Here is a 25,608-nt window from a genome sequence, read left to right as displayed (position 1 = left end):
AATATTTTGATTCCATTTTTACATCAGTAATGTGTCTATAGACACTGTGATTTACAGAATACCTTGACTTTTCCTCTTAGATTTTCAATTTCAATGTTGAGGAGTACAGGAAAGATATATATCTTTGTACCATGTTAGCCAGTGGGTAGAAAAATATTAAAATTTGAGAGTCCTCAGTTGATACCTTTTAATGGCTAACTGAAAGATGGTAACAAATTGCAGTTTTCGAGACTACTCAGGTCTGTTCATCGGGCATAAAATAACACAAAATCTGAAGAGTCTCATATTTAGGCACAACAAGACACAGAAATAATGCAATAGATGAGACAAGTGAAGAAGAACCATTATGGCAGATGGATAAACAGTTGTGGCGGTAAATATTGGAACAGTTCATAGATAAAGAATGTGAAAGATTTATAGTCCTGTGATTGACGTCTGGTCCATGAGACTCTAATTTCCTGTCCTTTCCGGAAGAGTTTTCAGCAGAGACAGAGGATTATTATGACAGTTAAGGCCCCTTTCACACATCAGTTTTTTCCCATCAGTCACAATCTGTCCAATTTTGAAAAAAATGGATCCGTCATGTCACGTCGCTGCTCCCTGAGCCCCGCCATACTTACCGATTCTCGGCGTCCCGGCGCACCCCCGCAGCTGGTGTCCGTTGCCCGGCGTCTGCTCCTCTGTGCTCCATGTTTCTCTCCTGAAGCCAGTTATTCTCAACCAGTTTCATGCCACGACTGCTCATTCGCCTCAGCCTGTTTCCGCGGATGATGTTTTTGAAGTTAAGGGCATTCTTGCCATGAGAAAGCTAAGAGGGAAGACTTTGTTTTTGGTTGATTGGAAGGGCTTTGGTCCTGAGGAGAGATCCTGGGAGCCTCGGGAGAACATCCAGGCTCCCCGAATCTTGGCAAAATTTCTTTCTAGCCTTGGGCGAGGGGGCGTAAGGGGAAGGGATATTATATGCATTGAGGGGAATACTATGAAGAACAGTATATATGGGAGTAGTTAGTGACAGCTAGGTCTAAATTATACTGTCACGTCACCGCACCCTGAGCCCAGGCATACTTACCGATCCTCGGCATCCCGGCACGCCCCTGCAGCTGGTGTCCGTTGCCCGGTGTCTGCTCCTCTGTGCTTGCGCCTGGCTCCTGTTCTCCGTCGGGTGCGCACACCCACTGGGTTCAGCGCTCTTCCTGTCCACTCTATTCTCCTGGAGGACCCCAACCCGGAAGTCCTGAGGCACGCTCTACTTATCAGGCAGCCTCTTCCTCTTGGCTTTGCCTGATTGTCATTTGTGTTCCACAAGTGATTCTGGCCCCACGCCTCCCTGCGGTCCTCCCTGCCAACCTTGTTCGCTGCGTTCCCTTGCTGCTTTTTCCTTTGTTCTAACCCTGGTCCTCTCCTTTGTTCTCTCCTAGTGCCTGCCTGGCCGCCAGTGCCTTGATCCTGCCTGTGTTCCCGTGTCTAGGTGTTGCCTGCCTACCCATGTTTTCTGTCTAGTCTGTGTTCCTGTGTCTCCTCTGTACCAGTCTCTCCGCCAGTCCTTTCTGATTCCAATTTGTGACTCCTGTTGTCCATCCTTGCATACCAGCTGTCGTGGCGATAGTCTCCCCTGGGTCCGCCCCTAACGCCTCCTGTATAGGGGGTGATTCACCAGGTCAGCTCGCCCGTGGGAGATTCGTTGTCACGGTTCGGTGGGTCCACCCTAGGAGTTCCTCAAGTCCTCACACGTCACAGATTGTGAAAAACTGATGCAACAGATCCGTTTTTTTCGCCGGATCCAACTAGCTGATCTGGCTATTGGATCCTCAAAAAAAATCGGAGCATGCTCAGTTTAAAAAAACAGAATCCGACGGATCCGTCACTGTCTGTTTTTTTTAACGGACACAAAAACTTTACTTTGTCCGTTGTCTCCAGCCGCCGGACAGACAATTTTCGAGGGATCCGGCGAACAACGAATGAAACGTAAGGTCATCCATCGCAATCCGTCGCTGATACAAGTCTATGAGAAAAAAACGGATCCGGCGGCATCAACTGAAGTGTGAAAGGGGCCTTACATGGCCTATCTACAGCAATTCGGATCGCCCTTATCAGCACTGTTCTCTGACAGTTCCCACATGGCAATCAGTTCTGATGAAGGTCTAAACAGGCCGAAACGTTAATTTGTGGATTGCCAAATAAATCTGTTGTACAGTCAAACTATCCTGAATGTCAGATTTATTGTTACAAATTGGAACCCTACTTAGGCACCAGAGTTGATCAAGCAGGAGTGCCATATATCCTTTTTCTATATAATGACAGTTAACTCCTCTACAAACAGCTGATAACACAGGATCCACCAATCACAATAGGCGATGTTACATCTCCTCTGTTCCTCCTCCCTTCACTCCTCTACTCCCTTTAAAGGGGTTGTCCAAGCTGTAGACAGGTGGTGGTTTTGTTTTTGGAAGACATGGTTCCTATTTTTCTAATCTCACACAACCTTTTTTTTTAATGTTATAGCACTGAATTAGTTACTCACTTCTGGCCGTTGCTCATTAGGATCTTCAATTTTAACTCTATCGTCCCAGTCGGCTGGCTTCGTGGCATTTTCATCTTTGATTATCCGAGGTAGTAAGAAGTCCCAGTCATCCTCCAATGTACCGTTGGCCACCACCTCATTATCAATCTTCACTGCATATGAGTTGTTCGGTCGGATAATCAGAGTGTACAAGTGTGTGAGCTCATCGTGCTGTTCAGACATAAAAACAAAATCATCAGCTGCATGCTTTAAGATTTTTTTTTTTTTTTCTATAAGAATAGTACAGTATGTAGCTATTCAGTATTGCACAACCGGCCCACCTACACGCCTAACAAACAGGCAATCCCTGCATGTGTTGCAGTTGTCGAACAGTCGTGAGATATGCAGCTGCGAGGACTCAAACATATTTTTCGAGCACGCCGAGGACACTCGGTTAGCACACAAGCATGCTCAGATAGCAAATTATCCGATCATATTCACTCATCACTACTAGCAGTCTATCTAAAACCAGCTATATGCATGCACACCCCGAGCGTGCATGTGTTCTGAATGGAAAAGAGGAGCAAGCGGCTGACAGACATCCCTGGCATCAGTTTATTTTCCGGAAAACAGAATGATGGGGCAGTCGAAATCCAACTTCCTAATCCTCCTTACCCCCCGACACATGCTGTCTGGGGAGAACAAGTGGCCCCCATATGCTTTAGATGGCTGTCCAGTAAAAATGATTGTGCTCAGCTGATAGAATGCACATCTCATGTGTATGGCCAATACCGGTGCTATAACACATTACCTTGGCTGTTATATTCTTGGTTATTAAATGATATTTCTCCTTATAACTCAGTATAACATGAACTTTTTCATGGATTGTGCCGCATATATCAGGTCCTAAAAGAAGGAAAGTATTAGTGTTTTATTTTTTGTTTTAATGCAATGAATCTACTATATAATTGTCTAAGGGTCACTTCCGTCTTTCTGTCTGTCCTTCTGTCTTTCTTTCTTTCTGTCACAGATATTCATTGGTCGCGGCCTCTGTCTGTCATGGAAATCCAAGTAGCTAAGTCATCTGGGTAATTTCGCAATGCATCCTGGGAACGGAAGATGGCGGCAGCCGCACGCGTATCGCCGGAGCTTCGGTGGATCCCAGGGGTGAGTATATAACTATTTTTTTATTTTAATTATTTTTTTAACAGGGATATGGTGCCCACACTGCTGTATACTACGTGGGCTGTGTTAGATACCGCGTGGCTGCTATATACTACATAGGCAATGTTATATACTATGTGGGCTGTGTGATATACTCTGTGGGCTGTGCTATATATTACGTGGCCACTGTTATATACTGCGTGGGCAGTGTTATATACTACGTGGCTGCCATATACTGCGTGGGCAGTGTTATATACTACGTGGCTGCTATATACTGCGTGGGCAGTGTTATATACTACATGGCTGCTATATACTGCGTGAGCTGTGCTATATATTACGTGGCCAGTGTTATATGCTGCGTGGCCTGTGTTATATACTACATCGCCTGTGTTATATACTACGTGGCTGCTGTATACTGTGTTATATAGTACGTGGCTGTGTTATATACTGCATGGCCTGTATTAACGCATTGGGTATTCTACAATATGTATGTATATAGCAGCCACATAGTATATAGCACAGGCCACGTAGTATTTGTCTGCTATATACTACATGGCTCCTATATACTACATGGCCTGTCAGGGGCGGACACAGACAGCTTGGGGCCCCTGTGCAGGAAATGTGTCTGGGCCCCCCCTTCTTTAAAGGCGACAAAGCTACATTATATATATATATATATATATACTGTAGAATATGCCCATGTATAATAAACACCTGTGTCTACTGCATATGTGACATAGTATACATTAATGTATAAGGGTATGGTTCCACGGTCAGGAATCGGCAGCGCTTTGGATGCAGCACATGTCCGCTCGGTCCAAAGCGCTGCCGGCTTTTGTACGAGTGATGCTTCCGCATGTGTTCATTGAACACATGCGGAATCACCGCATCCTATACATTGGACTGTGATATTTATCTTGTGGAGACTGAGCATCTCCGCAAGATAAATAGACATGCTACGGTCTAGAAAGATGTGCCGCATGTCCGTCTCTGCAGGGAAGCTGCGGGTGCCGCTGCATACATAGTGGACATTGGATTCCTTGAAATCTCATGCACTATGCTGTAACATCAGGACGCTGCGGACTGGATGCTGCGGATGTACACAGCGTCCAATCCGCAGAGTTTACTGACAGTGGAAACATACCCTTATATGTGTCTATGTATTGTACCTGTGTGTTTAATGCAACAGATACAGTATATGTGAAAAAGTCTTCACTGAGGGATGGGCTCAGGGGTCAGTCCCAGCCTGGATCTGATACTGCAGTGATGACTGGAGTCCCGTCAGAGAATAGACGCAGTGATTTAGTGACTGTGTTCCCAAGTTCTGAGCTCTCTGGTCCCTGCTGTGTGTGGATGAAAATCCTGCACTGACCAGAGAACACAAAGCTCCGGGGGTCACAGTCAGTAAATCACTGCTTCTAGTCTCTGACTGCAGCACCTGCCTCCTCTCTTAACTCTCTAAACAATCCGTCACATTCAGACCGTTCTTTACCTCCTGTTCAGGGGGTGATTGAGGTCCTGCACAGCTCCAGCTTCCTTCCAGGCATGAGTGTGCAGACGCCGTTCTGCACAGGCTGGAAGTGTGTGCAGGGAGAAGGTGCCAGACAGGACGAGCCGGGAGGAGGAGCAGCCGTGAAGAAGACCTCTGCGCACGGATCCTATCCTGAAGCTGCACGCCGGCAGCTTCCTGTCTCGCACAGCCGCAGCGCGGAATGATGATGTCATTCAGCTGAGCCGCTGCTGTCTGTGTGAGAAAGGAAGCAGGAAGCATCCATTACCTGCAGATCCGTAGCCATTTTCTCTTGCAGGCAGCGGAGCTGCAGGGATTGCTCAATGCCTGCCGCACATGAGGGCAATCTGGCCAGGGGGCCCCCAGAGCCTCGGGGCCGGATAGACTGGCCACATTGCCCTCTATATTAGCCGCCCTGCAGGGCCCCCCCAGAGCCTCCGGGCCCCGGTGCAGCTGCACCGGTTGAACCGGCGGTATGTCCGCCCATGTGGCCTGTGCTATATATTATGTGGCTGCTATATACATACATAAATACATATTCTAGAATACCCGATGCGTTAGAATTGGGCTACCATCTAGTGTTAGCATAATTAGCAAATATTAAATACATGTAATCATTATGGTGAAAACAATATTGGACAAAATTGAAAATTACCTATCTAATAAGAAAAGAACAATGAATGAGGAGATAAAAACACATGAATTTTCTGGCATGCCATGAGTCTTCTGACCCGAACCATAAGGCTATGTTCTCACAATGAGGTTTTGATGATGCAGATTTTCTGCACCTATTAGGTAAATTGGGTATTTTTCATTGCGTTTTTTAGTGGGCTTTTTACATGCATTTTTGAAGCTGGGGTTTATGTCTCTTTTTTGTTTGTCACGTTGCTGCTTTGTTTCTTGATACTTCCTGCTATTTCTATTAATAAAGTTTGGTCAAAGCCAGTCATGTGCGGATTACATGCGATTTTAGTGCATTTCCGCAGCATAAATGCACTAATAACGCCTATGTGTGTTTTTACCTGCAAATTTGCTGTTCATAAGAGGAGTTTTTACGTGTATTATTCCTGAAGAGGTTTTGCAAAACGCCTGGTGGAAAATAAAAAAGTCCACGTCACTTCTTTGAATTGGATTCCGAATGAAACCTCTCTACACTAGGAACTGTCCAATCAAAAGGCTGCACAGGACGCTCCAGGAAAAAAAAATCATGTTTAAATCCCTAAAAAATCTTGTGCTCAGGACAGTATTCACTGAAGCCCTCACGTTATTGAGGCATATTTTATACTTGTTTTTCTAAATCCTCACATTATAGAGAGAACTGATTTTAGTGGGGGAGTTTGTACAACAATCGTTTTTCTTAGTCACTTGCAAAGAAGATATAGGTCCTGATTCATCAAAGCTTTTTTGGCGAAAAATTCTGGTGTGAAAAGCTTTGAAAAGTCAATTCATTTTCTGCCATACCATTTTCACCTGGCTACTGGGGCAGGACAGGGCTATCATGGTATGTGGTGACCTCAGCTCATCAAATACATGACTAGCAGAGCCGTGAAATCCCTTAGGCCGGGGTCACACTCAGTGTATGAAAATACAATCCGTTTTTTTACGGCCGTAATACGCAGTAATTGTTCCAAAACACTGTTCCTTATTCAATGCGAGGATGCGATTTTTACGCACAAATTTATCCGTGTGTCATCCGTATGGCTTCCGTACGGCGATTTTTTTCTCGCAGGCTTGCAAAATGGACATATCATGGATCCATCGGTTCAAATATTCTTAAAAACATATATACAGTATATATATATGTCAGTGAGACACACATATATATATATTTATATTTAATTCAGCGCTAGATAGCAGAAAAGCCGGTAATTCAATTGCTGGCTTTTGCTATCTCCTTCACAAACCCGACAGGATATGAGACATGGTTTACATACAGTAAACCATCTCATATCCCTTCTTTTATTACATATTCCTCTTTAGTAATGTAAGAAGTGTCTTTGTGTCAAATTTGGGGTCTCTAGCTATTAAATTAAAGGGTTAAGTCTCAGAAAAAAACTGGCGTAGGCTCCCGCGCAATTTTCTCCGCCAGAGTGGGAAAGCCAGTGACTAAGGGCAGATATTAATAGCCTAGAGAGGGACCACGGTTATAGGACCCCCCTGGCTAAAAACATCTGCCCCATCCACCCCAGAAAAGGCACATCTGGAAGATGCGCCTATTCTGGCACTTGGCCTCTCTCTTCCCACTCCCCTGTAGCGGTTGGATATGGGGTAATAAAGGGTTAATGTCACCTTGCTATTGTAAGGTGACATTAAGCCAGATTAATAATGGAGAGGCGTCAATTATGACACCTATCCATTATTAATCCAATAGTAGTAAATGGTTAATAAAACACACACACATTATTAAAAAGTATTTTATTGAAATAAAGACACATGGTGTTTTAATATTTTATTATAATGGTAATCCACCTGAAGACCCTTGTCACCTGAAATAAAGTAAAAAAAAACAAACAACGATGTTCCATACCTTCCGTCGTTACAGTCTTGTCCCACGCTGTAAATCTATCTGAAGGGGTAAAATCATTTTACACCCAGGAGCTCTGCTAATGCAGCTGTGCTCCTGACTGTAAAACTTGGTGAATGAATGGAATGCAGGGGAATGTACTGTAGTTACCGCGGGTCGCGGTGATGCGCCCTCTGCTGGATGAACTCATATGAACTCGAGCGTGGGAAAATATTCTGAAAACTTCCCAGGATCGAGTTCAGCCCGCCACTTTATCCAGAAAGTGGGCGGTGGTTAATTAAGGGATCACGGTCTACCATGGCGCAATAGATTTACTACAATGTACACCAGAAAACTGGCCTAAAGGCAAATCTGCCTCTATTAGGTTTGTTCTTATGTAAATGTAAAAGGGGCTATCCAGCCTCAGGCTACAAGTCTCCAGTTTCTCTATGTGACTGCAGACTTGTGAATCCTCACATCATGTGCACTGTGTCTGTGAGGATTCTCCACTGCCGGCGGTAGGTGTATGAATGCAATTCCGCAATTTAAATACATGATGTCACGTGCCGACTAGACGTGCACAGCCTTGCTCAATGCAAGTGAATTGAGCGAGGCCGGATACGTCTAGTCGGAATTTGGCTGGATGTATGCAAATCACTTACTTGTGGTCACATGACCGCCGGCTCCCATCACCGGAAAATCCTCAGAAGTGCGCCGGATATGAGGATTCACAAGTCTGCAGTCACATGAAGTGACTGCAGACTTGTAACCTAAGGACGGACAGCCCTTTTAAGCTCTCAGAAAAATGCTTTGAATGCCGGACTGTGTATAATGCTCCACTATAGCTGATCCATATGTGGGTCTATCTTATAATGTATCTTTGTAGACAACTCTAAGGAGCAGGGCGCACTCGTGGTCTACCCTAGGAAGATGGGCATGTGGTCGCCGGAAGGATCTGACCTAGCAATGTGTCTGTTTGATCACGGTTGCATTTTTCCTCTGTACTATCATTTCTTACAGATATTTTTGGCAGATGACTTACCAAACATGATGCAATAAACGGAATCTGAATTGATCTGCTCTTGGTCTATGTCTGCAGGATACACCTTCACATAGCCTCCTCCACAGTCAATCGCCTGCTCATGTTTAACAGTAAATTGTATCACTAGTGTCTGATTCTCATTGCTGATTGGCTCAAACCGCGTAGACAACGCATAATACTTCCAGTCTTGGGTAGTCTGTATACCTAAATTAACAGAACCAAGAATTAGGATCTGGAATGTTTAACCCCTTCATGACCCAGCCTATTTTGACCTTAAAGACCTTGCCGTTTTTTGCAATTCTGACCAGTGTCCCTTTATGAGGTAATAACTCAGGAACGCTTCAACGGATCCTAGCGGTTCTGAGATTGTTTTTTCGTGACATATTGGGCTTCATGTTAGTGGTAAATTTAGGTCAATAAATTCTGCGTTTATTTGTGATAAAAACGGAAATTTGGCGAAAATTTTGAAAATTTCGCAATTTTCACATTTTGAATTTTTATTCTGTTAAACCAGAGAGTTATGTGACACAAAATAGTTAATAAATAACATTTCCCACATGTATACTTTACATCAGCACAATTTTGGAAACAAAATTTTTTTTTGCTAGGAAGTTATAAGGGTTAAAATTTGACCAGCGATTTCTCATTTTTACAACGAAATTTACAAAACCTTTTTTTTAGGGACCACCTCACATTTGAAGTCAGTTTGAGGGGTCTATATGGCTGAAAATACCCAAAAGTGACACCATTCTAAAAACTGCACCCCTCAAGGTACTCAAAACCACATTCAAGAAGTTTATTAACCCTTCAGGTACTTCACAGCAGCAGAAGCAACATGGAAGAAAAAAATGAACATTTAACTTTTTAGTCACAAAAATTATCTTTTAGCAACAATTTTTTTATTTTCCCAATGGTAAAAGGAGAAACTGAACCACGAAAGTTGTTGTCCAATTTGTCCTGAGTACGCTGATACCTCATATGTGGGGGTAAACCACTGTTTGGGCGCACGGCAGGGCTTGGAAGGGAAGGAGCGCCATTTGACTTTTTGAATCAAAAATTGGCTCCACTCTTTAGCGGACACCATGTCACGTTTGGATAGCCCCCATGTGCCTAAAAATTGGAGCTCCCCCACAAGTCACCCCATTTTGGAAACTAGACGCCCCAAGGAACTTATCTAGATGCATAGTGAGCACTTTGAACCCCCAGGTGCTTCACAAATTGATCCGTAAAAATGAAAAAGTACTTTTTTTCACAAAAAAATTCTTTTAGCCTCAATTTTTTCATTTTCACATGGGCAACAGGATAAAATGGATCCTAAAATTTGTTGGGCAAGTTCTCCTGAGTACACCAATACCTCACATGTGGGGGTAAACCACTGTTTGGGCACATGGTAAGGCTCGAAAGGGAAGGAGCGCCATTTGACTTTTTGAATGAAAAAGTATCTCCATCGTTAGCGGACACCATGTCGCGTTTGGAGAGACCCTGTGTGCCTAAACATTGGCGCTCCCCCACAAGTGACCCCATTTTGGAAACTAGACCCCCCAAGGATCTTATCTAGATGCCTAGTGAGCACTTTAAACCCTCAGGTGCTTCACAAATTGATCTGTAAAAATGAAAAAGTACTTTTTTTTCACAAAAAAATTCTTTTCGCCTCAATTTTTTCATTTTCACATGAGCAATAGGATAAAATGGATCATAAAATTTGTTGGGCAATTTCTCCCGAGTACGACGATACCTCATATGTGGGGGTAAACCACTGTTTGGGAACTCGGCAGGGCTCAGAAGGGAAGGCGCGCCATTTGACTTTTTGAATGGAAAATTAGCTCCAATTGTTAGCGGACACCATGTCGCGTTTGGAGAGCCCCTGTGTGCCTAAACATTGGAGCATCCCCACAAGTGACCCCATTTTGGAAACTAGACCCCCCAAGGAACTTATCTAGATGCATATTGAGCACTTTAAACCCCCAGGTGCTTCACAGAAGTTTATAACGCAGAGCCATGAAAATAAAAAATATTTTTTCTTTCCTCAAAAATGATTTTTTAGCCTGGAATTTCCTATTTTGCCAAGGGTAATAGGAGAAATTGGACCCCAAATGTTGTTGTCCAGTTTGTCCTGAGTACGCTGATACCCCATATGTGGGGGTAAACCACTGTTTGGGCGCACGGCAGGGCTCGGAAGGGAAGGCACGCCATTTGGCTTTTTAAATGGAAAATTAGCTCCAATCATTAGCGGACACCATGTCACGTTTGGAGAGCCCCTGTGTGCCTAAACATTGGCGATCCCCCAGAAATGACCCCATTTTGGAAACTAGACCCCCAAAGGAACTAATCTAGATGTGTGGTGAGGACTTTGAACCCCCAAGTGCTTCACAGAAGTTTATAACGCAGAGCCATGAAAATAAAAATAAAAAAATATTTTCTCAAAAATGATCTTTTAGCCTGCAATTTTTTATTTTCCCAAGGTTAACAGGAAAAATTTGACCCCAAAAGTTGTTGTCCAGTTTCTCCTGAGTACGCTGATACCCCATATGTGGGGGTAAACCATTGTTTGGGCACATGCCGGGGCTCGGAAGTGAAGTAGTGACGTTTTGAAATGCAGACTTTGATGGAATGCTCTGTGGGCGTCATGTTGCGTTTGCAGAGCCCCTGATGTGGCTTAACAGTAGAAACCCCCCACAAGTGACCCCATTTTGGAAACTAGACCCCGAAAGGAACTTAGGCTACGTTCACATTAGCGTTGCGCGCCGCTGCGTCGGCGACGCAACGCACGACGCACAAAAAACCGCGCGCAAACGCACGCAAAAACGCTGCGTTTTGCGACGCGTGCGTCTTTTTTTGACGAAAATCGGACGCACGAAAAATGCAACTTGTTGCATTTTCTTGCGTCCGACGCTAGCGTCGGAAACGACGCACATGTCGGAAAACGCAACAAAAAAAACGCACGCGTCCCCCATGTTAAACATAGGGGCGCGTCGCCGCTGCGTCGCCGACGCAACAGCGACGCACATTAGCGGAACGCTAATGTGAACGTAGCCTTATCTAGATGTGTGGTGAGCAATTTGAACCCCCAAGTGCTTCACAGAAGTTTATAATGCAGAGCCGTGAAAATAATAAATACGTTTTCTTTCCTCAAAAATAATTATTTAGCCCAGAATTTTTTAATTTTCCCAAGGGTAACAGGAGAAATTTGACCCCAATATTTGTTGTCCAGTTTCTCCTGAGTACGGTGATACCCCATATGTGGGGGTAAACTACTGTTTGGGCACATGCCGGGGCTCGGAATTGAAGTAGTGACGTTTTGAAATGCAGACTTTGATGGAATGCTCTGCGGACGTCACGTTGCGTTTACAGAGCCCCTGATGTGGCTAAACAGTAGAAACCCCCCACAAGTGACCCCATTTTGGAAACTAGACCCCGAAAGGAACTTATCTAGATGTGTGGTGAGCACTTTGAACCTCCAAGTGCTTCATAGAAGTTTATAATGCAGAACCGTGAAAATAATAAATACGTTTTCTTTCCTCAAAAATAATTATTTAGCCCAGAATTTTTTAATTTTCCCAAGGGTAACAGGAGAAATTTGACCCCAATATTTGTTGTCCAGTTTCTCCTGAGTACGGTGATACCCCATATGTGGGGGTAAACTACTGTTTGGGCACATGCCGGGGCTCGGAATTGAAGTAGTGACGTTTTGAAATGCAGACTTTGATGGAATGCTCTGCGGGCGTCACGTTGTGTTTACAGAGCCCCTGATGTGGCTAAACAGTAGAAACCCCCCACAAGTGACCCCATTTTGGAAACTAGACCCCGAAAGGAACTTATCTAGATGTGTGGTGAGCACTTTGAACCTCCAAGTGCTTCATAGAAGTTTATAATGCAGAACCGTGAAAATAATAAATACGTTTTCTTTGCTCAAAAATAATTATTTAGCCCAGAATTTTTTATTTTCCCAAGGGTTACAGGAGAAATTGGACCCCAAAAGTTGTTGTCCAGTTTCTCCTGAGTACGCTGATACCCCATGTGTGGAGGTGAACCACTGTTTGGGCACACGTCGGGGCTCAGAAGGGAAGTAGTGACTTTTGAAATGCAGACTTTGATGAAATGGTCTGCGGGCGTCACGTTGCGTTTGCAGAGCCCCTGGTGTGCCTAAACAGTAGAAACCCCCCACAAGTGACCCCATTTTAGAAACTAGACCCCCCCAAGGAACTTATCTAGATATGTGGTGAGCACTTTGAACCCCCAAGTGCTTCACAGACGTTTACAACGCAGAGCCGTGAAAATAAAAAATCATTTTTCTTTCCTCAAAAATGATGTTTTAGCAAGCATTTTTTTATTTTCACAAGGGTAACAGGAGAAATTGGACCCCAGTAATTGTTGCGCAGTTTATCCTGAGTATTCTGGTACCCCATATGTGGGGGTAAACTACTGTTTGGGCACACGTCGGGGCTCGGAAGTGAGGGAGCACCATTTGACTTTTTGAATACGAGATTGGCTGGAATCATGTTGCGTTTGGAGACCCCTGATGTGCCTAAACAGTGGTAACCCCTCAATTCTACCTCCAACACTAAGCCCCCACACCCCTAATCCTAATCCCAACTGTAGCCATATCCCTAATCACACCCCTAACCACAACCCTAATTCCAACCCTAACCCTAAGGCTATGTGCCCACGTTGCGGATTCGTGTGAGATTTTTCAGCATCATTTTTGAAAAATCTGCGGGTAAAAGGCACTGCGTTTTACCTGCGGATTTTCCGCGGATTTCCAGAGTTTTTTGTGCGGATTTCACCTGCGGATTCCTATTGAGGAACAGGTGTAAAACGCTGCGGAATCCGCACAAAGAATTGACATGCTGTGGAAAATACAACGCAGCGTTTCCGCGCGGTATTTTCCGCACCATGGGCACAGCGGATTTGGTTTTCCATGGTACTGTAAACCTGATGGAACACTGCTGCGAATCCGCAGCCAAATCCTCACCGTGTGCACATAGCCTAATTCTAAAGGTATGTGCACACGCTGCGGAAAACGGGGTGGATTCGCAGCAGTTTCCCATGAGTTTACAGTTCAATGTAAACCTATGGGAAACAAAAATCGCTGTACACATGCTGCGGAAAAACTGCACGGAAACGCAGCGGTTTACATTCCGCAGCATGTCACTTCTTTGTGCGGATTCCACAGCGGTTTTACAACTGCTCAAATAGAAAATCGCAGTTGTAAAACCGCAGTGAAATGCGCAGAAAAAACGCGGTAAATCCGCCATAAATCCGCAGCGGTTTAGCACTGCGGATTTATCAAATCCGCAGCGTAAAAATCCGCAAAGGACCAGAATACGTGTGCACATACCAAAACCCTAACCCTAGCCCTAACCCTACCCCTAACCCTAGCCCTAACCCTACCCCTAACCCTACCCCTAACCCTACCCCTAACCCTACCCCTAACCCTACCATTAACCCTAACCCTACCCCTAACCCTACCCCTACCCCTAACCCTATTCTAACATTAGTGGAAAAAAAAAATTCTTTATTTTTTTATTGTCCCTATCTATGGATATCTGAAACGTGGCTGGATGAGAGCCATGACTGGGCTGTTAACTTGCAGGGCTACAGCCTGTTCAGAAATGACCGTACAGATAAGCGAGGGGGAGGGGTGTGTCTATATGTAAAATCATCCTTAAAACCCATCCTGCGCGATAATATAGGTGAATTTAATGAAAATGTAGAATCCCTGTGGGTGGAGATAAGGGGAGGGGGAAAAAATAATAAATTACTGATAGGGGTTTGTTATAAATCTCCAAAAATAATGGAAGCAATGGAGAATATCCTCGTAAAGCAAATAGATGAAGCTGCGACTCAAGGAGAAGTCATTATTATGGGGGACTTCAACTACCCTGAAATAGATTGGGGAATAGAAACCTGCAGTTCCAGCAAAGGTAATCAGTTTTTGACAATTATGAGAGACAATTACCTTTCACAACTGGTTCAGGACCCAACAAGAAGGGGGGCACTGCTAGACCTAATATTAACCAACAGGCCAGACCGCATATCAAATATAAGGGTTGGGGGTCACTTGGGAAATAGCGATCACAAAATAATAAGTTTTCAAGTATCCTTTAAAAAGATGTGTAGTAGAGGGGTTACAAGGACACTAAACTTCAGGAGGGCAAATTTCCAACGGATGAGAGAGGATCTTGGTGCAATTAACTGGGACGATATCCTGAGACACAAAAATACACAAAGAAAATGGGAGACGTTTATTAGCATCCTGGATAGGACCTGTGCACAGTATATACCGTATGGGAATAAACATACTAGAAATAGGAGGAAACCAATATGGCTAAATAGAGCTGTAAGGGGCGCAATAAGTGACAAAAAGAAAGCATTTAGAGAATTAAAGGAAGTAGGTAGTGAGGAGGCATTAAATAAATACAGAAAATTAAATAAATTCTGTAAAAAGCAAATCAAGGCAGCAAAGATTGAGACAGAGAGACTCATTGCCAGAGAGAGTAAAAATAATCCTAAAATATTCTTTAACTACATAAATAGTAAGAAACTAAAAAATGATAGTGTTGGCCCCCTTAAAAATAGTCTGGGTGAGATGGTGGATGAGGATGAGGAAAAAGCCAATATGCTAAATGACTTTTTTTCATCAGTATTTACACAAGAAAATCCCATGGCAGACAAAATGTCTAGTGATAAAAATTCCCAATTAAATGTCACCTGCTTAACCCAGCAGGAAGTGCGGCGGCGTCTAAAAATCACTAAAATTGACAAATCTCCGGGCCCGGATGGGATACACCCTCGAGTACTGCAGGAATTAAGTACAGTCATTGATAGACCATTATTTTTAATCTTTAAAGACTCCATAATAACAGGGTCTGTGCCACAGGACTGGCGTATAGCAAATGTGGTGCCAATATTCAAAAAGGGGACAAAAACTGAACTCGGAAATTATAGGCCAGTAAGCTTAACCTCTACTGTGGGTAAAATACTGGAGGGCATTCTAAGGGATGCTATACTGGAGTATCTGAAGAGGAATAACCTCATGACCCAGTATCAGCACGGGTTTACTAGGGACCGTTCATGTCAGACTAATTTGATCAGTTTCTATGAAGAGGTAAGTTCCAGATTGGACCAAGGGAACCCAGTGGATGTAGTGTATATGGACTTTTCAAAAGCTTTTGATACGGTGCCACACAAAAGGTTGATACATAAAATGAGAATAATGGGGATAGGGGAAAATATGTGCAAGTGGGTTGAGAGCTGGCTCAGGGATAGGAAACAAAGGGTGGTTATTAATGGAGCACACTCGGACTGGGTAGCGGTTAGCAGTGGGGTACCACAGGGGTCAGTATTGGGCCCTCTTCTTTTTAACATATTTATTAATGACCTTGTAGGGGGCATTCAGAGTAGAATTTCAATATTTGCAGATGACACTAAACTCTGCAGGGTAATCAATACAGAGGAGGACAATTTTATATTACAGGATGATTTATGTAAACTAGAAGCTTGGGCTGATAAATGGCAAATGAGCTTTAATGGGGATAAATGTAAGGTCATGCACTTGGGTAGAAGTAATAAGATGTATAATTATGTGCTTAATTCTAAAACTCTGGGCAAAACCGTCAATGAAAAAGACCTGGGTGTATGGGTGGATGACAAACTTAAATTCAGTGGCCAGTGTCAGGCAGCTGCTACAAAGGCAAATAAAATAATGGGATGCATTAAAAGAGGCATAGATGCTCATGAGGAGAACATAATTTTACCTCTATACAAGTCACTAGTTCGACCACACTTAGAATACTGTGCACAGTTCTGGTCTCCGGTGTTTAAGAAAGACATAGCTGAACTGGAGCGGGTGCAGAGAAGAGCGACCAAGGTTATTAGAGGACTGGGGGGTCTGCAATACCAAGATAGGTTATTACACTTGGGGCTATTTAGTTTGGAAAAACGAAGACTAAGGGGTGATCTTATTTTAATGTATAAATATATGAGGGGACAGTACAAAGACCTTTCTGATGATCTTTTTAATCATAGACCTGAAACAGGGACAAGGGGGCATCCTCTGCGGTTGGAGGAAAAAAGGTTTAAGCATAATAACAGACGCGGATTCTTTACTGTAAGAGCAGTGAGACTATGGAACTCTCTGCTGTATGATGTTGTAATGAGTGATTCATTACTTAAATTTAAGAGGGGACTGGATACCTTTCTGGAAAAGTATAATGTTACAGGGTATATACACTAGATTCCTTGATAGGGCGTTGATCCAGGGAACTAGTCTGATTGCCGTATGTGGAGTCGGGAAGGAATTTTTTTCCCCAATGTGGAGCTTACTCTGCACATGGGTTTTTTTTGCCTTCCTCTGGATCAACATGTTAGGTTAGGCTATGGGTTGAACTAGATGGACATATAGTCTTCCTTCAACCTTAATAACTATGTAACTATGTAACTATGTAACTATGTATGGGGGTGACAAAGGGGGGGGGGTCATTTATTATTTTTTTTATTTTGATCACTGAGATATAATCTATCTCAGTGATCAAAATGCACTTTGGAACGAATCTGCTGGCTGGCAGATTCGGCGGACGCACTGCGCATGCGCCCGCCATTTTGGAAGATGGCGGCACCCAGGGAGAAGACGGACGGACCCCGGCAGGATCGGTAAGTATGATGGGGTGGGAGGGAGCACGGGGGGGGGGGGATCGGAGCATGGGGGAGGTGGATCGGAGCGCGGGAGGGGTGGAACGGAGCACGGGGGGGTGCATTGGAGCATCGGGGGGGGGATCGGACTGCAGGGGGGGTGGATCGGACTGCAGGGGGGATGGATCGGAGTGCAGGGGGGGTGGTTGGAGCACGGGGGGGTGATTGGAGCACGGGGGGAGCGGACAAGAGCACGGGGGGGAGCGGAGCACAGGACGGAGGGGAGCCGGAGCAGTATACCGGACAGATCGGGGGGCTGGGGGGGCGATCGGTGGGGTGGGGTGGGGGCACATTAGTGTTTCCAGCCATGGCCAATGATATTGCAGCATCGGCCATGGCTGGATTGTAATATTTCACCAGTTATAATAGGTGAAATATTACAAATCGCTCTGATTGGCAGTTTCACTTTCAACAGCCAATCAGAGCGATCGTAGCCACGGGGGGGGGCTGGGCTAAACTACCACTCCCCCTGTCCCTGCAGATCGGGTGAAATGGGAGTTAACCCTTTCACCCGATCTGCAGGGACGCGATCTTTCCATGACGCCACATAGGCGTCATGGGTCGGATTGGCACCGACTTTCATGACGCCTACGTGGCGTCATGGGTCGGGAAGGGGTTAAAGTTTAAAGTTAATGTGTCGTAGAAAATGATCTATTGTTTGTAATACATGTATTTTTTTATGTTGGAATTTTTTTTTCTTCATATCACTAATCTTGCAATTTTCACGCTGGGCACAGGAGCTATTTAATACTCATATTTCCTGTCCTTTCAGGAAGAGTTTTCAGCAGTCACCTTATCAGTAGAGACAGGATTTCAATGTGAGGTATACACAGCTGATAAATCAGAATCCACCAATCACAATAGGCAACGTCACAGCTCACCTGCTCCTCATTCCTTCACAATGAGCTTTGCACAGGCTCATTAGATGCTACAGTGCAAAATATAGTGTATTCCCACCATGGGAAGTTGCAAATGGAATTGCTAAACTTTGGGCAACAAAATTAATAAAGGGGATGGGAGAACTACAATACCCAGATAGATTAGCGAAATTAGGATTATTTAGTCTAGAAAAAAGAGACTGAGGGGCGATCTAATAACCATGTATAAGTATATAAGGGGACAATACAAATATCTCGCTGAGGATCTGTTTATACCAAGGAAGGTGACGGGCACAAGGGGGCATTCTTTGCGTCTGGAGGAGAGAAGGTTTTTCCACCAACATAGAAGAGGATTCTTTACTGTTAGGGCAGTGAGAATCTGGAATTGCTTGCCTGAGGAGGTGGTGATGGCGAACTCAGTCGAGGGGTTCAAGAGAGGCCTGGATGTCTTCCTGGAGCAGAACAATATTGTATCATACAATTAGGTTCTGTAGAAGGACGTAGATCTGGGGATTTATTATGATGGAATATAGGCTGAACTGGATGGACAAATGTCTTTTTTCGGCCTTACTAACTATGTTACTATGTTACTATGTATTGCTGCTAATGTTCATGTAGATTTCCAAGAACAACAAGAACAACACCATCATATGACAGCAGCACATGCTTTTAATTAAACGACTGACGCTTAGTAATTACACGGCATAGATTAGTTTCTGTACCTTTATCTTTCTCTGGATCGCCAAAGAATTTACCAGCTGTCAGTTGCCATTTTCCATAGTCCGACTTATTCTTGGATTCAACCCATCTTTTTTGCCATTCATCTAAAGACAACATACAGATACCACATACATCACCACATTGTCAATGTTTTTTACAGACTTACACCAATAAGGCTTGCACATAAATAAACAGATTGCCACAAGTTTAAAACCCTCTGTGACCTCCGTTTTATTTTTTATTTAATAAATTAATAGTTCACATGAAAATAAGCAGTTCTGCAATAAATCTTGTCAGAGAAATCTGCTTCTTGGTCCTCCTGGACTGATTATTCACTCTAAATTTATGGGTAAAATCTGTATTCAGAAAGGACAGATATTCACATTACTGAGATAAGAGATGACAGTTGGAGCTTCTAAAATTCTATGGAGGAGGGAGGAGCTAGAGGAACACACAGACATTCTAGGGAGGAGCTAGAGGAACACACAGACATTCTAGGGAGGAGCTAGAGGAACACACAGACATTCTAGGGAGGAGCTAGAGGAACACACAGACATTCTAGGGAGGAGGTAGAGGAACACACAGACATTCTAGGGAGGAGCTAGAGGAACACACAGACATTCTAGGGAGGAGCTAGAGGAACACACAGACATTCTAGGGAGAAGCTAGAGGAACACACAGACATTCTAGGGAGAAGCTAGAGGAACACACAGACATTCTAGGGAGAAGCTAGAGGAACACACAGACATTCTAGGGAGAAGCTAGAGGAACACACAGACATTCTAGGGAGAAGCTAGAGGAACACACAGACATTCTAGGGAGAAGCTAGAGGAACACGCAGACATTCTAGGGAGGAGCTAGAGGAACACACAGACATTCTAGGGAGGAGCTAGAGGAACACACAGACATTCTAGGGAGAAGCTAGAGGAACACACAGACATTCTAGGGAGGAGCTAGAGGAACACACAGACATTCTAGGGAGGAGCTAGAGGAACACACAGACATTCTAGGGAGAAGCTAGAGGAACACACAGACATTCTAGGGAGGAGCTAGAGGAACACACAGACATTCTAGGGAGGAGCTAGAGGCAGACAGACATTCTAGGGAGAAGCTAGAGGAACACACAGACATTCTAGGGAGGAGCTAGAGGCAGACAGACATTCTAGGGAGGAGCTAGAGGCAGACAGACATTCTAGGGAGAAGCTAGAGCAGTGGTTCTCAACCTTTCTAATGCCGTGACCCCGCAATACAGTTCATCATGTTGCGGTGACCCCAAACCAAAAAATAATTTTGGTGGCTACTTCATAACTGTAATTTTGCTACAGTTATGATTCGGAATGTAAATACCTGATATGCATTATGTATTCTCATTGCTACAAATCAAACATAATTTAAACATAGTGATTAATCACAAAAACAATATTTAATTATATGTTGAGACATATTTATTACTAATTCCAATAAATAACATTTCACCATGGCATAGCATGGGTTTAAACGGGGCACTCTGCTCTGTGAGGACTGAGGATTCTGCCTGCCTATTTGGCTAGCAGATTCCTCAGTGTGAATGGAGCCTTAGGGCCCGTTCACACTACATTTTCCTATGCAGTAAATTTAGCGCTGAAAATGGTTTGCCTCCTATTTTCATCAATGGGAGTCCAAAAGATTATGCACTGAAAATTGAGCGCTGAAAAAAGCACCTTACACTTACACAGTATTGTGTGTATTGCTTTTACATTATTAACCTTTTTACACCAGCAAGCTGTCTCGCAGGCTTTCTTGGCTCTCCGTCTCCTAGGCTTCTGTCCTCCGATGCTTGCTGAGTCCACCCACTGATGACGTCAGCAAGTGCCAACACACGTAATGTGCTGCTATAGATGAGCAGGCGAGCTGGTATGGACTGTGGAGTGCTCCCCCCTCTTCCCCTGCCCTTTAGGCCCCGGAAGGATGATGCAATCATGTCTGCGCATGCGCGCAGGCATTCAGTTTGGAACACACGTCCATAACGGCATGCGTTCCAGCTGAATAGCACTGCTACAGACGGTAGCGCGGCTTCTCAGCGGCTAAAGCCATCGGAAATATGTAGATACACACATTCTAGGGAGGAGCTAGAGGATCATAGAAACATTCTAGGGAGGAGCTAGAGGAACACAGACATTCTAGGGAGGAGCTAGAGGAACACACATACATTCCAAGGAGGAGCTAGAGGATCACATAGACATACTAGGGAGGAGCTAGAGGAACACATAGACATTCTAGGGAGAAGCTAGAGGAACACACAGACATTCTAGGGAGGAGCTAGAGGAACACACAGACATTCTAGGGGGGAGCTAGAGGAACACACAGACATTCCAAGGAGGAGCTAGAGGAGCACATAGACATACTAGGGAGGAGCTAGAGGAACACATAGACATTCTAGGGGGGAGCTAGAGGAACACACAGACATTCTAGGGAGAAGCTAGAGGAACACACAGACATTCTAGGGAGGAGCTAGAGGAACACACAGACATTCTAGGGGGGAGCTAGAGGAACACACAGACATTCCAAGGAGGAGCTAGAGGAGCACATAGACATACTAGGGAGGAGCTAGAGGAACACATAGACATTCTAGGGGGGAGCTAGAGGAACACACAGACATTCTAGGGAGGAGCTAGAGGCAGACACAGACATTCTAGGGAGGAGCTAGAGGAACACACAGACATTTTAGGGAGAAGCTAGAGGAACACAGACATTCTAGGGAGGCGCTAGTGGAACACACAGACATTCTAGGGAGGAAGAACTAGAGGCAGACAGACATTCTAGGGAGAAGCTAGAAGAACACATAGACATTCTAGGGAGAAGCTAGAGGAGCACACAGACATACTAGGGAGGAACTAGAGGAACACATAGACATTCTAGGGGGGAGCTAGAGGAACACAGACATTCTAGCGAGAAGCTAGAGGAGCACACAGACACACTAGGGAGGAACTAGAGGAACATATAGACATTCTAGGGGGGAGCTAGAGGAACACAGACATTCTAGCGAGAAGCTAGAGGAGCACACAGACATTCTAGGGAGGAACTAGAGGAACACATAGACATTCTAGGGGGGAGCTAGAGGAACACAGACATTCTAGCGAGAAGCTAGAGGAGCACACAGACACACTAGGGAGGAACTAGAGGAACATATAGACATTCTAGGGAGGAGCTAGAGGAGCACACAGACATACTAGGGAGGAACTAGAGGAACACAGACATTCTAGGGAGAAACTAGAGGAGCACACAGACATACTAGGGAGGAACTAGAGGAACACACAGACATTTTCGGGAGAAGCTAGAGGAGCATACAGACATTCTAGGGAGGAATTAGAGGAACACAGACATTCTATGGGGAGCTAGAGGAACACAGACATTCTAGGGAGAAGCTAGAGGAACTCACAGACATGCTAGGGAGAAGCTAGAGGAACACATAGACATTCTAGGGAGGAGCTAGAGGAACATATAGACATTCTAGGGAGGAGCTAGAGGCAGACACAGACATTCTAGGGAGGAGCTAGAGGAGCACAGACATTTTAGACTTATGTCTGTTGTGTTTGATACTGTTAAACTGTAAAGCGCTGTGGAATATGTTGGCGCTATATAAATATATAAATAAAGATTATTATTATTCTAGGGAGGAACTAGAGGCAGACAGACATTCTAGGGAGAAGCTAGAAGAACACATAGACATTCTAGGGAGAAGCTAGAGGATCACACAGACATACTAGGGAGGAACTAGAGGAACACATAGTCATTCTAGGGAGAAGCTAGAGGAGCACACAGACATACTAGGGAGGAACTAGAGGAACACATAGACATTCTAGGGAGAAGCTAGAGGAGCATACATTCTAGGGAGGAACTAGAGGAACACCTAGACATTCTAGGGAGGAGCTAGAGGAACACACAGACATTTTAGGGAGAAGCTAGAGGAACACACAGACATTCTAGGGAGGAGCTATAGGCAGATACAAACATTCCAGGGAGGAGCTAGAGGCAGATACAGACATTCCCGGGAGGAGCTAGAAGAACATAGACATTCCAGGGAAGACATTCTAGGGAGGAACTAGAGGAACACCTAGACATTCTAGGGAGAAGCTAGAGAAACACACATACATTCTAGGGAGGAGCTAGAGGAACACAGAGACATTTTAGGGAGAAGCTAGAGGAACACACAGACATTCCAGGGAGGAGCTAGAGGAACACACAGACATTCCAGGGAGGAGCTAGAGGCAGATACAGACATTCCAGGGAGGAGCTAGAAGAACACATAGACATTCCAGGGAGGAGCTAGAACACATAGACATTCCAGGGAAGACATTCTAGGGAGGAACTAGAGGAACACACAGACATTCTAGGGAGGAGCTAGAGGAACACACAGACATTCTAGGGAGGAGCTAGAGGAACACACAGACATTCTAGGGAGGAGCTAGAGGAACACACAGACATTCCAGGGAGGAGCTAGAAGAACACAGACATTCCAGGGAAGACATTCTAGGGAGGAGCTAGAGGAGCACACAGATATTCTCATGAAAAACTCATATCTCAGTAATGGGGAAATCTGTATTCACTTAATTAGGTCCTTTATAAAAAAAAATATATAAAATACATTTTTTATTCTAGTGGAAAATTCAGGATGTGTATTATAGACAGCATACAGTCCTGCTTCTGGTCGCGCAAGGGCAGTATATGTTATTTTTGTCTGCTCGGCTTCTCATAGACTTCTGTGGGGTTCACTGAAGTCAGTGGAATACATAGAAATCAATGGATGCACCTGTGAATGATCAGATTCCTATTGGCTTAATTTGATTTAATGCCTTCATTTGTTTCAATGGAAATATCTGTAAGAAGTCAAGCATGAGCGGAAGCTTCCATAGACTTCTATTGGAAGCAATGACCTTGTTACAGCCCAAAGAAGTCCGTTACAAGCTGAGCATTTACAATAGCATCCATAGACTTCAATGTGCTCCACTGGCTTCAATGAAGCCCACAGAAATCTATGAGAAGCCAAGTGTGAACAGTCCAATCAGGTAAAGCTTGTGCTCGAAAACATCCATAGATCATTCCAAAACTTCAATTGGGACCATGATCGTCTATGAAAAGACGAGCATGTGCAAATTACAGCACTTGTAATATTCAGGAAGGTGCATATACCTTGCGGACTCAACCCGTAATAGGATTGCACCCTGACAGCGCTTTATGCATTTTCTCCAAAATTTAAAAGCACTTTTTTTTTATCTTGCACAATCCTTTTAATTTTAATAAATTGCAAAGTATTTTATTTTTTAAAAGAGAACCTAATAGGAAAAACTATTCTAAAACAAAGTTTTACATTTTTAGTTTACTGAAAAGGACATTTGCCATATTACTTCTGATACATCTTAGTAAATTGATACTTTTGATTGATCTATCGTTTCTGTGATCCATGGAGTATAGTTGTCAGTCGCAGCCGATCTCAGGAGCGCCGCAGACAAATGTCTGTATGTCCAAATTCAGTGTGACAAGAAAATCAGCACATATTTTAGAATAATTTCTAGATTTAAAGTTTGTGCCAATAAAAGAGAACAATCTTTATATCTTACCTCCATCTTCAAACTGCTCTCGCAAATATATAACAGGTTCTGCCGAAGCTGCCAGGACACAAGTTGCTAGGAGCAAACACCACTTCATTTTTTGAGAGATTTGCAATAAACGATCCTGATAAGAAACACACAAAATTGACACATATGTTCATAATCATGTTCACATTCAGTACAGGTAGATCTACTGCCTTAGGCCGTGTTCACACAGAGAATAAATACTGCGTCTTTTTTCTCTTGTCTTTTTTGCGCAGAAAATTTGCTGCATCATGCCTGCGTTCAAACATTTCAGCCGCAGAATGTTTTGTTTTTCTGCAATTGCTGTAAAATTGCAACATTTTTGCAGTGAAAACTGAAGCCACAACAAGAAAATTGCACCATTTGACCCAGTTTTAAAAAATTGTGGGAAAAACATTGAAGCTTTTACAGCAAATTTTCTCCCAAAACGCACCGCAACTGCAATGTGTGAGTGCAGCATAGAGGCTATGTGCACATGTTGCGGATTAGCCTTAGGAAGTTCTGGTGCGGATTCTGCCTCTCCTGGCAGAAAACGCAGCGGCGGATTTTGTTCGGATCCGCAGCGTTTTTTGTGCGTTTTTGCTGCAGTTTTATTTGCGGATTTGCGGCGTTTTTTACCCCTGCGGATTTTTATAATGGAATGGATACAAAAACGCTGCAGATTCGCAAAAAAGTAGTGACATGCTACTTCTTTTAAACCGCAGCGTTTCCGCAGCGGATTTTCTGCAAAGTGTGCACAGCTTTTTTTTTCTCATTGATTTCTGCAGCGTTTCTGCACCGCAAAAAACGCTGCGGATCCGCACAGAATCCGCAACATGTGCACATAGCCAAACTGTCCAAGCAAAGTGAATGCAATATCATGAAAACCCATGCCCACTATGCATCCAAAGAAGCTGATGAACTGAGTGTTTTTTGGTACTTTTTTTCTCTTTGCTAAAACTATTTAAAAACACATGTAAAAAAATGCAGTTGTGTTTTTCAGTGTAAA

At 44.0% G+C, this 25,608-nt stretch overlaps 1 protein-coding gene across 1 annotated transcript in view; it reads right to left on the bottom strand.

Annotated features, from left to right (window-relative positions):
* Positions 1-24,714, bottom strand: part of LOC138648302 (calreticulin-like) — a 34,814-nt gene extending 10,100 nt beyond the window's left edge. Inside the window, exons 1-5 of the mRNA XM_069737923.1 lie at positions 24,606-24,714; positions 19,011-19,112; positions 8,720-8,923; positions 3,312-3,406; positions 2,522-2,731 (exon numbers count right to left, since the gene is read on the bottom strand). Of these exons, the coding sequence (XP_069594024.1) occupies positions 2,522-2,731; positions 3,312-3,406; positions 8,720-8,923; positions 19,011-19,112; positions 24,606-24,693 (699 nt within the window). The 5' untranslated portion in view covers positions 24,694-24,714. The remainder of the gene's footprint in view (positions 1-2,521; positions 2,732-3,311; positions 3,407-8,719; positions 8,924-19,010; positions 19,113-24,605) is intronic.
* Positions 24,715-25,608: the final 894 nt, after the last annotated feature.

Source organism: Ranitomeya imitator, chromosome 8 (genome assembly GCF_032444005.1).
Source record: "Ranitomeya imitator isolate aRanImi1 chromosome 8, aRanImi1.pri, whole genome shotgun sequence".
In the NCBI taxonomy this organism is placed as follows: domain Eukaryota; kingdom Metazoa; phylum Chordata; class Amphibia; order Anura; family Dendrobatidae; genus Ranitomeya; species Ranitomeya imitator.
This window is presented reverse-complemented; position numbering and strand designations above follow the sequence as displayed.